Source organism: Lissotriton helveticus, chromosome 1_2 (genome assembly GCF_964261635.1).
Source record: "Lissotriton helveticus chromosome 1_2, aLisHel1.1, whole genome shotgun sequence".
Lineage (NCBI taxonomy): Eukaryota > Metazoa > Chordata > Amphibia > Caudata > Salamandridae > Lissotriton > Lissotriton helveticus.
In genome coordinates this window covers 234,637,478-234,651,204 of record NC_136058.1, presented here as the reverse complement: position 1 = coordinate 234,651,204, position 13,727 = coordinate 234,637,478, and the positions used below count along the sequence as shown (strand labels likewise).

Below are 13,727 nucleotides of genomic sequence, written 5' to 3'. Positions count from 1 at the left end.
TTATTTTTAGACATACCACATCACTTATTCATACAGATACTAACACATATTTACTGTCTTATACAATCACTGATAGAAGCAGGCACTTATTTATATACCCACTCTTAAAATAACTTACTGTCATGTATAGTCATTAATATACTCAAACTCTCACATCCACTGCCTTAAAACATATGTAGTTAGTCACAGATATACCACTGAGACATTTATCCACTCACCAACACACCCTTAGACACACTAACTCACCCATACAGCCCTTTGCAGATGCACTTTTTAATCCATACAACCACCGAATCACAAACTCAGACATTTATGCACAGACTCATACACCCCCCACGCACCTACCCACACAGACACTCAGGGACCCATAGAGATACTCAGACTACAAATCAATAACTTAGATAGACACTCATGTAGCTATTAAGCAATCAATGCAGTTGCTTAAACACCAATGGAGAGACTAATACAGACTTTTACACAGTTGAATCACTAACCCATGCATTCTGTAAGACACGGTTAATCACTTACTTAAACAGTCAGTCACGGACATACAAAATAATTCCTTTAGACACTTGTAAATGCATTCATTCTTCAATACACCTTGGCATATGTAATAAAACATATATAACCTTTACAGAAACACACATTCACTGAATGATGTCATGAGTGATGTCATGAGTGATGTCATGTGAGGTGTCATCTGTAGTGTATTGCGGGCGTCCAAGTTATAGTTAGCTCAACTAACTATAACAGGCGAATGTCTCTGGTTTTATATGAGCCAAATGTCCAACTAACTATAACGTCCCTGAAACCTATGTTTTTTTCAATGAATACATATATGTATGCTTTAGCTCCAACTCATAGTAAGAAAGCTGCATAGGATTACAACCCTTGCAATACCTTCAGCAAGACAATTATGTAAACTTCCTAATATTGTTTTCTGTTTATTTTTACAGACCCAAAGGATAATGTCGTCTACTCCAGCTTAATTCCATGGATCGGTTTGTATTCCATATTTCCTAATGTCTAAATGCAACTTGACCGCGCTTTATTTAACATTAACAAGCAGAAAATGCCTGGCATCATAATTGCTATATTGAGCTATAATAACATTATACATTAGCTTAGCTGGAAACTCGCCCCAGAGAGTGACATTCAGGCATCACTGGGGTTTCATGGTAAACATAAAACAAATGTGAACTTGCAACTTCATATTTCATGTGTATTGACCTCCAAGTTCTAGAATGCTTTGTGATTTTGGATGAATAGCCAGGACTCACTGAAAATCTCTCTCCTAACATGGGTGTGTTTTACATGTACAATGATGGCTGGCGCAGAGCACCAATCTTTTTCTGACAGTTAATATCCTCGTAATACTGTATTTATATAGTGCTTATAAGCTCATGAAGGCTTCTGAAGGCTTTGAGAAGCGAATGGGCCTTAAAAGAGGCTCAAAGATACTTTAGCACCCAGTTCCACATTTCTTAACAGATTGATTCATAGATACTTATGTCACAAAAGCTGTCAACAAATGTTTTGAGTAACAGAGAAAGCGTAGCAGTATTTTGTAGTAATTAATCAAGCATCATAAAGTGTTTTGTAGATAAGAACAATATTAGCTTGATTTTTAATTTTCTTTTTAAACCTTTTTTATCGTATTTCTTCAGAATGTGATGGAACATAGAAATTCAGTCAAAAAAGATTCACAACAAAAGAAAAATAATGAAACTAAGTGATACATAATTTCTTCTTAGTTCTTAGATATCCCAGAAGTTCAACATATTTACTTAGTCTGCTAATTACACTTATATCCTTGTGAGGTTTGGGGTTTCTCTAGCGTCAGAATAATTATCAGGCACTTTAGAGTTCTTTTGACACTTCAAAGTTCTTTTGACACTTTATAGTTCTTTTGATACTCTGCTTTAATGCTTAAGAAAATGGGCAAACATAGGGGCAAATGACAGAAGATTCCAGGTTCTCCTGGGGCACTTTGTCTTTATGTTGTATCCCATCTTCAGTCTGGTCCGACGTCCGCCAGTTTCTCTCATTACAATAAACATAAAGGGCTGGTAAGTAACTGCACTTTGCACAGTCAGCCTGAACCATGCACCATGTGTAGTGTAATGAGACATTAGCTCTGACAAAAGCTTAAGTCCAGAATCACCTTCAATAGTGCTCAAAACAAACAAAAAGAAGCTCCTTCCTACGAAGTGCCCAGGCACCCAGGCACTCGTCACCAGCCGACTGGACTATGGAAACACCCTCTACACCGGAACCACAGCCAAACTACAGAAAAGACTCCAACGCATCCAGAACGCCTCCGCACGACTCATCGTGGGCATCCCCTGACACAGCCACATCTCTGGACACCTGAGAGACCTGCACTGGCTCCCCGTCAGCAAGAGAATCACGTTCCGACTCCTCACCCACGCACACAAGGCCCTCCACGACCTGGGCCCCAAGTACCTCAACGATCGACCAGCCACGCCCTCGCCGCCATTCCACGCATCCGAAGAGCCACCATGGTAGGGAGATCCTTCTCCTACCTGGCAGCCAAGACCTGGAACTCCCTCCCCATCCACCTCTGTCTGACCCAAGACCACCTCTCCTTCAGGAAGCAACTCAAAACCTGGCTGTTTGAGCAGTAGCGGACCCCCCTCCCCCAAGCGCCTTGAGACCCTCCGGGTGAGTAGCGCGCTATACAAATATCTTGATTGATTGAGGCTTCCATTTCTATTAGGTTGAAGACACTGACTTTTTCCTCTCTCGGCGGTTTTACTTCCTGCTTTTCCTCGGCTCCACCGATTGGCCACTCCCCTGCCGAAAGGAGAAGGCATTTTTAAAGGGACCAGGTTTGCACCATACGGCGTCTGGCAGTATAGTATACATAGTGGGAGTTCCTTCAGTTTGGGAGGGGGGGTAACCAAGGCATAAGTCCTTGTAAGTCCTCGACACCCTGAGCGTATATTTCTTCATTATCCCTGACTCTACTCATTTTGTAGCCCAGTCTTCAAAAGTTGGAGACCCAGAAGGTTTCTGGTTTATTTAATTAACGGACCAAGCAATAGCATTTCGATCAAGACTTGCTTAATCTGAGCATTCGAAAGACTTCGATTATCTGAAGGACATCCTGGAAAAGCTCACATCAGGCTAAACATTCAGTCAGTGGTTTCCCATTATTTTACTGTTTAGCGATTCCTGTCTCCTTACCTGTTTATTGGTGATTTTATCAAAGAAATTTAATTGAGACTGGTGCAATAAATGTATACCAAAAACCTATACAATTGTTTCTTGGAGTAAATCATTTCTGAAGAATTTCTGAATTGTCATCAATTTTACAAAGCATAGTCATATCGAAGGTGCTCAGTAATTGAACAAACTGTTGTTGAGACTTCCAAATTGTGTTCTAACGAAAATTAGCTGACAAGACATTATCTTGCCATCTCTTAATTTCAAATTTGTAGTCCCTAACCCATTGATTTCTGTAGGAGGGTATTGCAGTATGAGTGGTTGGCCATGTGTGGTCCTGGAATTACTGCAGATCTGAGCTGGAGCACTTTACTACCTTTTGGGTCCCATTGTTGTGCTGTATAATTTTAGAATTGCACTTTGTGAATAGGAACTTCCTTACTCTTTTGTGGGTGGGTGGGTAGGCGTGCCTCCCTCAACCCCTCTGTGAGCCTCCCTTAACCCCTGCGTATTCCTCCTTGTTAACTTCCCCCTTAGTTGTAAATATTCCCATTTTTCAAGCCACTCACCTCTGTACCGCCCACATTTACTACGAAAATGTATACTTATGTGGGCGGACCCTCCTCATGCAGGGCAGAGATCTCCACACAGAAAAGATACGAGAGACAGAGGCATAAACTCTGCACATAAGTTTGTGAATAGAATTTTGTATGTTTTGTACTTCTACAAAAGGTACTGCAAAATGCAGTTGTAAATTGGCCCCTATGTCAATAAATAATTACAATAATGTAACAAAAATCGAGACGAAAGGAAAAGACACATATTTATGTATCCATAGTTTCCTCTCAAAATCTTCTTATGTACTTTATAAGAATAACTGCGTCTGAATGTAGTAATAGTTTTGTTGTGCGTAACTTTAAAGGAACAAGGATATATTAATTTCTTCGAAGTAGGCCTGAGGTCCAAGAGCTGTTTCATCTATCAGTAGACCATTTTGTAACATCTTGGCCAATAAATATTCAATGGTCAACCAAGTTATTTATTTTCTTTCTTTTGAGGCTGAAATAACTTTCATCAAGTCCATATATTTCAGAAAAATGAACTATCATTCTTCTTGGTTTACCATCCCCAGCAAAAACATGTGGTTTATTGCCCATTTCAGGAGCTCTTTGCTTCTTAAAAAGCTAACTCCTCAAATCTAACAAGTGAGAGAAAATGTTTCTATGAATGACATTACATCACAATCCTGGCCCTCTGGTATACCATAAATTTTAAAGTATAACATACCGTGGAGTGGTGTGGCTCACTGGTTAGAGGCGGCAGACCCGAAAGCAGAGAACGGCCCGGGACCAGGGTTCAATTCCCGACGCGGCAGGGTCGTGGACCAGGGTCAGCGGACTCGATAATTCTCACCTCGGTGCCTACTCTAACCAGGGATCACACTCGGCAACTCTGGGCATTAGCTTGCCTCATCTCTACAACGGCCCCCCACATTCGCCGGGGATGCCTGGTTTCACCTTGGAGATGCCCAGTTAGGGACCATCTCACAGGGATAGCCAGGACGGGTTCCCCAGCGGTCTACAGCGCCAGGACGCCTCAGGGCAGCAGTGCGCTTTACAAGACCACATACATTACATACAGTACATTACATATATTTGCACTTTTTTTTCTCTAATTTCTATATTCCAAATCTTTCATATGCTGTTTAATTTAAGGCGTTTAATTTCCAACTCCAGTTTCAATACTCTTAACATAACATCCTCCGCATTAGCTGTCGTTGCTCAACCTCCATAATTAATTTTTCTTATAAATCCATTTATCATCAGTTTTCTATTGTTTCTTGTTGCTTATCGCCATAAAAGGCTTCAAAGAATGTTTTTTGTTCAAAAGAGTTTGTATGGCTGAAGAGGACATCAGCTGTGTTTGTTAAAAAGCACCAGATGACTTGCCGATTCCTTTCATTTTTTTATTCTTAGCCATAAATATTGAGGCGGATGACCTACAATGTCATGTGTGACCAACACATATAGATGGAAAACAGATTGTTCAGTACTTAAATAAATCTTGAATGTAGTGAAGTCAATGAAAAAAACTATATTTCACTACAGCACTGGTATATTTCACAATTAAACCAACGCTTCTTTGGAACAATTCAATGTAGTGTAAAATTCAGAGGAGGGAAAGTGGAGTTCTCTTTCAAAAAAATAAACTGAAGAATTCCTTATGATGAAATCCAGCATAATATTTTGTATATATCTTAAAAAAAAAATTCCGCTGTCACACAAGAGAATCCAGTATTAGCACATGTATTGCATTTATATCTGAAAATAATATAAACCGCGCACTGTGAATAAAATCATCAGGTCCAGTCTTCTCATGCAAGGGAGAGGTTGTGGCAGAGCTGCCAACTTTAGAACTGGGGAACCAGGTTCAGCTCTCTATGTCGACTCAACATCTTATGATTCTGGGCAAATCACTTAATATCCCTGTGCCTAAAAAAATAAAAAATGAATGTGTCCTTGTGTTAGGTATTTTGTGCTAATGTAAAGTAGATAATTATATTTCTAGTGTCAAAACAAAAATCAACATGGAAAGAGCAAAAGTCAATTCATAGTTCTCTTTTACTTTTGCTGTCATCACCTTGACAGTTTATAGTACACCACCTAAGACATTTTGAAAGGAGCGTGTTGGAGAGAAAAGTCTGGCACCATGAAGGAAAACTCATGCTTGGTCAAGAGAAAAGAATTGAAGGGTATTAATCAGAGAATGTAGAAACACATACCGCCTGAATCAGTGCATGTAAGTGGGAGTCATTTACGAAAGAAAAGTCTTTAATCTCCCTCGTGACATAGTTACTTGGCTTAATCAGGAACCATCAACCCGGAGAGCTCTGAAGAGAGGCCATCTTCCTCTGTGTACAGGCCGTGCCCCTGAGCCCAAGATGTTATAGGAACTGCTCGTACACTGTTGTCACCAGTCTGCTTAACTTTGTAGGAGCGCCACCACATGTCATATGTAGACTGAAAACATTCTTTCCTGAGTTATCAATCCAGTGCCCTACACTGGCTCGTCACTCTTTCTAAACATATTTGATGATTCTCTAGTCCCTGCATCGGGGTTAGGAGGATTCTCCCCTGCTGACCTAACACTAATAATCTTAAAGAGAAGCAAAATATATGTCAATAATACTAATATGAAGAGGCCACACCTTCTCATCCACATTGAGGTTCACACTGCTTTACAGTCAGAAGCAAACTGATTTGTTTGAATGCAGATGCACCACTCTTTCCCAATACTAACGATACATGCATGCCCAGTATAATAAAATCAGAAAAAACACACTAATATTATCTTGGCTATGGGTTGTAAGAATCTTGTGACAGGCTGGGCATTAATTAATTTCCTTACTCATCAATGAGAATGTGCAGCATTCTATGCGATCATCTCTTAGAGAAGTGTGCTGCTTACTTTAGACCACACACTCTAACACTTGCCCTAGACATTACAAACACCTTAAAACTTGCCAGGATCACCAATTACATGCTCCACTCCGACACCCCAAATGATCTGACGAATAAACTGACTATCTCAATTGGGGTATGAAAACTACAAAGCTGAGACACACTTCTGCTTGAACTCCTGTTAAGCAGAAAGAAAAGGACCCTCAATTAATCCATTACTGACAGCACTGATCAGACCTTCATCTTGATTACTATTAGAGGACACCCTCCAATGAATTATTTAAAAACTGTTAATTCCAGCAATTGCTCTTGATCTAAGCAGTTATCGGGCATATGCATCAACGAAAATACCTCCCGGTAAAACAGCGAATCGGAAAAACAGGCCGATACCGAACGCTAAACCATAAATTGCAATGCATCAAACAAAATACTGGAAAAAAATAAAGAACCGCTAAATTCCCCCGCGGTAAATTACCGATTCGTTAAACAGACATTCGGAAATACCGAACCCCAAAGCATACTCCGGAAATACCGATTAGGCAATAACGAACCGAAATGGTATGCATGAACAGTCGCTAATACCGGAAATCCCCAAAATCGCTATTTAGCATGAGCAAAATAAGGGGAATCACTATCAGGAGGTAAAGTTAACAGAAGGACAGAAAAAAAAATATAAACACCATCAGCAGGTGCAGACAATCAGTAACCCTTCATAAATGCCCTGGGAAACCCCACATGTACACCAAAATGGCTGCCCTCTACGTGCTTGCTAGGAGGTGGAGGATCAACGCCCAGGCCCAGCGCAGGAGGATGATACAGGACAGGATCTTCAGGGTGCGCATCACTTTGCTGGGGCAGACCGAGGAACAGGTGTACGCCAAGTACAGACTGAACCGTGCCATGATAATGGACCTAATAGCAGACCTGACACCATTACTGCAGAACGAGACCCGTCGGACCAACGCCATACCAGCCCATGTGCAGGTGCTATGCTGCCTGCACCTGCTTGCATCTGGAAGCTTCCAGGGGGTAATAGCTGAGACAGGAGGCGTGTCGCAAAGTGCCTTATCACGCTTTTTCCACCGGTTCCTAGAGGCCATGCTGACATTTATCAATCGCCACATCACCTTCCCCAGAACCCCCCAGCAGCTTACCCGCACCAAACGGGAATTCTACCAGGTGGCACAATTCCCCCATGTCATCGGGTGTGTTGACTGCACGCATGTCCCCATCTGTCCACCATCAGCCACCGAATACATTTACCGCAACCGGAAATCGTATCATTCAATAAATGTTCAGGTGGTGTGCAATGCCAAGTTGATCATAACGGACCTTGTAGCCCAATTCCCCGGGAGCACACACGACGCCTACATTTTCCGTCACTGTGGGCTCCACAGGCGCCTGATCAACGGTGAATTCGGAGAGGGACACCTACTAGGTACATATAGCTGCATCATCGTACTCCCCATCCACTCCTTCCCCACATGTATAATTTCATAAATGCTGATTACCATTCTCTCCCCATCCTGCAGGTGACAGCGCATACGCATTGCGTGAATATCTCCTCACGCCCTATCTCAACCCAGCTACCCCGCAAGAGCAGCGCTACAACCGGGCACACATCAGCACTAGGAATGTGGTTGAGCGAACATTCGGCATCCTGAAGAGCCGCTTCCGAATACTGCACAAGACTGGAGGTGCCTTGCAGTACGACCCAGTGACCTGCTGCCAGATAATTGCTGTGTGTGCCATCCTGCACAACATCGCCACGCGCAGGGGGATACACATAGAGGTGGAGGGAGAGGAAGAACCGCGTGCCCAGCAACCCCCCCCACAACACCAACAGGCACATGTGCCCAACACAGCTGAAGGGCAAAGGAGGCGGACATACATCACACGGAATCATTTCTGAGACAGGTAAGAGAGTGACTTGACTACAGGAACAGATTTGCAAGGGTTTAATGGGCATGGACACCTGACTGGTGCAGAAAAACGTAACACAAACAAGCTGCTGCTGCAGTGAAATAAAAACTATCAATGTCCCTTCTCACAACAGGTGACGCATGCGGCACTTTGGTCTGGCCATGGTTACCTCACCAAGGACAGTGTGACTTTGCCACATGTTCACTTACGTTTGCCGCGTACCCCCAGTCTCTTGTCCTGTGACTCCTCGGGTTCTACACGATGGGAGTCAGTGGCAGTTGCACTGCGGCCACTGCGCCTCCTCATGCTGGTGTCCGGCAGGGAGACGCTGCTGACACTGGAGGCTGCCTCACTCCCCTCTTCCGCCCCCAGACTGCTGACACTGGCTGACCCTGGCTGCAGTTGCTCCACTGCAGTGGTCACCCTCTCAAGGGCCTTTGCCACATCCCCACAAAAATGACCTAGATCCACTTGCAGGGACACGGACCTGCGTGACAGCACAGCCGTGCTGTTGCACAGCTTATTGATGGCCTTGTTTGTAGTATTCACTGCCAGCATGACCTGCCTGTGACGCCGGCGCTCACTCTGTTGGCCTGCGACTATGGCACGTGTCAGTTCTTGCAGGCACAGCTTGATGTCTTTGTTGCCGGCAGATACGGCAGTGGTGTGCTCACGCACTGCGTCAGTCATGTTGCCAAGTTTGTTGCAAAGTTTTGTCATGGTGAGTTTCATGGCACCCATGTGTCTCCCCTGCAGGCGCTGGACACGCAGCATCCGGGTCTCCACAACTCCGTACCCTCCGGATAGATCGACCGGTCTTGCAGCAGCCCGACCCGGGTACACAACCCTCTGCCTGATGCGCTGTCGGCCTGCAGTGTGGCTGGTTGGAGTGACGACAGCCTGGCTTGGAACATTTGGGTGTGATGAACATCGATCTGACTCCATCGCGGACAGGGCGGCAACATCTGCTCTGTGGCTCTGCGGAGTGGGCCGTGGTGGTGTCTTGGTCCGCGAGGATGGTGGTGGTGGTGGTGGTGTCTTGGACTGCGAGGATGGTGGTGGTGGTGGTGGTGGTTGCTTGGTCCGCGAGGATGGTGGTGGTGGTGGTGCTGCCTTGGACCGCGAGGACGGTGGAGGTGTTGTCCGCCGTGGTGGTGAAGGGGAGGACATGACTTCTGCTCCCTGTGAGCACTCCGCATCTGACAACACTGGCGTCTCCGAGATGACAAGGCGGCCACTGTCGTCTGAATCGATGGGGGATGCATCTGTGTGTGAAACAGTGCATAGTTATTATCATGGTATGGTATGTGACAGTAGCTGTGGCATCTCACAATAAATTACTTTTGGTGACTGACATTTGACCCTTGGCAGCTGTATTCATCTCTGGGCTCAGGCATGCACCCATTCATGTATTGACTACATCTCCCATGGTGCAACACAGTGGTGAGGGTGTGTGTGTAGGGCAACGCTACATGTGCACTGGGTCTGGCATGGGGGAGTGGGCAGGGACTTAGTACACGCTGCATCGTTACGCTGGCATGCCTCTTACCTTGTCCTCCTTCCGCAGCACCTGAGGTGTCCAGACTTGTGACCCCCACAACAGCTTCCCGTTCTATGGTGGCCTCCACTAGATCCTCCAGGTCAGTGTTAGGCGTCACATTGGATGGGCCCCCTCCTGTGCAAGCAGCATCCCTGACCCTCTGCGCAATCTTCTCCTTGGCCCTCTTACGCAGGTCGTACCAGCGTTTTTTTAGGTCGTCGATGCTGCGGTGGGTGACTCCGCAGGCATTCACCTTGTCCTTGATGCGCAGCCACATCTTTCTTTTTTCTGCCTCTGGCACCTTCAGCGACAACTTTCCAAATAGTCGATCATGGTTGCTGCTCACACTCTCTATTAGGATTTCCAGCTCCTTATCTGAAAACTTCCGTTTTCACTTTCGGGGTGTGTCCTTTCCATGCTGGGGGGCCTCCTTCTCCATCTTGTCCTGCTACCTTTTTCCTGGTTGCTTCTGGTTCAGTGTGGGACCTCAGCTCCTGAGCTCTGCCTCCTCCTCTGTGCAACTCCGAACACTGAATGCAGCGTGGGTGTCCTACTTCCTGGTTGTGATGTCATCGGCCTGCTTCCGTAGCGTCGCGTAATTTTCCAGTTTTCGGTATTATCGAATCCGCAAATACCGGATCCGGTAATACCGACTCGGTATTTCCGATTTCGGTTTTTGTTACTCTCGCTGGCGTATAATCGTTATTTAATAGCGAATATTACCGACTCGGTAATTTTTACCGATTACTTTGATGCATCGCGGTTTGCATGTTCATAATAGCGAGTCGTTATTTTTCGGTATTACCGACGGGTATTTACGAACGTTGATGCATATGCCCGTATGTTTCTTAATTCCAATTTTGGATAGTTAATCATTTTAGCATATGTGCTATCTCTGTGAGAACTAATTCCTTTATTTAGCTGCGTCGTTGTGGTGTTCTTGTGCATTCTTCCATGTTTGGTGTCCACCTTAACAATATATTAATACGTTAGTTGAAAAAATATCAAATTGGAGTGAGTCGCAGTTAGACCTACCTCATTAAAGTGTATCACACTGTCTGTATTTTGTCAACAATACACAGCTCTATGTAATGGAGATTTTTTTTCACGGAAATTAGGATTTTTATGTAGTGATTGTAATTGTGCTTGTTAACTTGTATGTTTTTTCTGTTGTACAGGCAAAGGATTATTGGTGCTTTCTGGACAGAAATGGTTCCAGCATCGCAGGCTTCTAACGCCAGGATTCCACTATGATGTTTTAAAGCCTTATGTGAAATTGATAGCTGAATCAACCAAGGTCATGCTGGTAGGAATACTTTTTTCTTTGTAACTTTCGCCACAGCATCTTCACTTTTTTATGACTTACATGAATATTGTGATAGAAGTCATTGTGTGGTGCTTGTAGCAAGTTGATATTGAAAGATGTTAAATAGATGAGAGAACCATTTGTACAGATTTGTATACATATTTACCCATGTCCCGTGGGAATACAGAGTTGTCCTTGTTATAGATACACACTTTCTAAAAGTGGCGTTTTCAGATTTGTGACTTAAAATCCATCTTTACCAAAAGAGGATTTTAAATTCCAATTCTTTAGACACCAAACCCGATAGTACTACCTTCTCACAAATTAAAGTTGCACTTATTAAATGTAATAAGTTAACCCAATGTTATCCTGTGGTGGAGGCAGGTGTTGCAGTGGTGAAAAACGAATTTAAGAGTTTTCATTACCAGGATAAGTGAAAGTTAAAAGTACATGTCCAGCTTTTCTAAATACACACCCTTCCTTATGGGTACAGTAACCTTCCCAATGGGCTGTTTAGGGCCTACCCTAGGAGTGACCTATATGTATTAAAAAGAAAGGTTTAGGCCTGGCAAAAGGTGTATTTTTCCGTGTCGAAATGGCAGTTTAAAACTGCACACACAGGTTACAATGGGAGGCCAGAGACATATTTAAAAGGCTACTTAAATGGGTGAAACAATCAGTACTGCAGGCCCACTAGTAGCATTTAATCTACAAGCCCTGGGTACATGTAGTAGCACTGTACTAGGGACTTATAGTAAATAAAATGTGCTAATTGGGTGTAAGCCAATGTAACCATGTTTAAAGGAGAGAGCTCAAGTACTTTGGCACTGGTTAGAGGTGGTGAAGTGCTAAAGTTAGCTAAAGCAAAGTCGGCAAAAACAGGAGCATGGAAGCCAAAATACTTAGAGAAAAACATGCCAAGGATGTTAGGTCAAGCATTTAGGATTTCAGACAATTTAACCCCAAACCTGACATTCCAACTCTTGTATACTCTAGTAACTCACTCCTCAGTGACTTACCAAAAGTTCACTCTGCTCCTCTGAGAGCTGTGCTAGATGTAGATGCTTCATTTGTTTCCAGATCCCAAAGAATTGATCATATCATTCCTGTGGGTTTAACACTCAAATGGCGTCCCATTGGAAACAGAGTGCATTTCAAGATGGCTTGTATCCCTCATAAAGCTTTAAACACAATACCTCCCAAATTTTTGCCAGATAAATTAAAGAATGTTAGTGTTGAGCAGATTCTTTTCTCCTCATGACTTCTGTCTTTAAAAAAGAATGGTCTATAATTCCGTTGTTTTCTGACTGTGCAACGAGACTCTGGAATTTACTGCCTCCAGTGCTGCGCAGCACTTTCATCCTTGTAACTTTAAAAAAAGAATAAAAATGCCTGTTCAAAAACAATTCAATTCTGGTCTTTGTATTTACCAGTCATTTGAATCCCTTCCTTCATGCTGTATGAAGCCTTGGCTTTGCTCCTCTTGAATTGCTTCCTTAACGTGTTAGCTTTTCCCTCATCCTCATTTTTGTGCTACTGTTTTTCAAACATCCTTGATTTCATTCTTCTCTTGACCCTTGTTCCCTCTTACTTTGGTCCCGAACATATTGTCTGTCCTTCATTTAAGCTCTTCTCTCATTGACTGAGCCAACTCTCATCCTTGCTATTCACTTTTTCCTGTTTTTCCCAGCGTATTCGTATTCAGGTTTTGTTTCAAAACTTAACCCCTTCCATGCTCATGACGAGCTCAGCTCGTCATGAACAATGGTAAATATGGATCTGCAGCACAGAGCATGAATTGCTGTAGCATTCATGTGGTTAAAGAAGCTGTAGCATGTGCAGGGACATATTCTCGAATCACAGATGCTTGTATATACCCTGCTAAACTACATATCAGTAGTAGATCATTGAGAAATAATAGGTAAATATCGCATAAGCATAGACAATCATATTCCAGCAACAAGTAACAATGTCTGGACAGTACATTACCGTGTAGCGCAGGGGTACTCATAGTACGGCCCGCGGGCCAGGGGCGGCCCGGCAAGCCTTCCCTGGCGGCCCGCGGACCCCCGAGACATCATACCTGTGTTTTACGTTTTTTTTTAGGTGTCTGCAGCAGCGCGAGAGACTCTGCTGCTCTGTGGGGGCTGCCGGCCGGACGATTCCTAGCAATGGCCAGAGTACAGCTGCAGGGGCCTAAGAAGAGGTGAAATACAAAGGCCTCATTAACATGCAAATGGTCTTTTGATGACCTGTGAAGTGTTCGGGTGCGTCTGTGAGTGTGTGTGCGCCCCGGCTGGCACCCAGG

The 13,727-nt window shown here is 43.9% G+C and overlaps 1 protein-coding gene across 1 annotated transcript in view; it reads left to right on the top strand.

Moving 5' to 3' along the window:
* The window catches only part of LOC144800127 (cytochrome P450 4B1-like), a 417,525-nt gene that overhangs the window by 121,239 nt on the left and 282,559 nt on the right, over window positions 1–13,727 (top strand). The window contains exons 3-4 of the mRNA XM_078671655.1: window positions 957–1,001; window positions 11,292–11,419. Coding sequence (XP_078527781.1) covers window positions 957–1,001; window positions 11,292–11,419 — 173 coding nt within the window. The remainder of the gene's footprint in view (window positions 1–956; window positions 1,002–11,291; window positions 11,420–13,727) is intronic.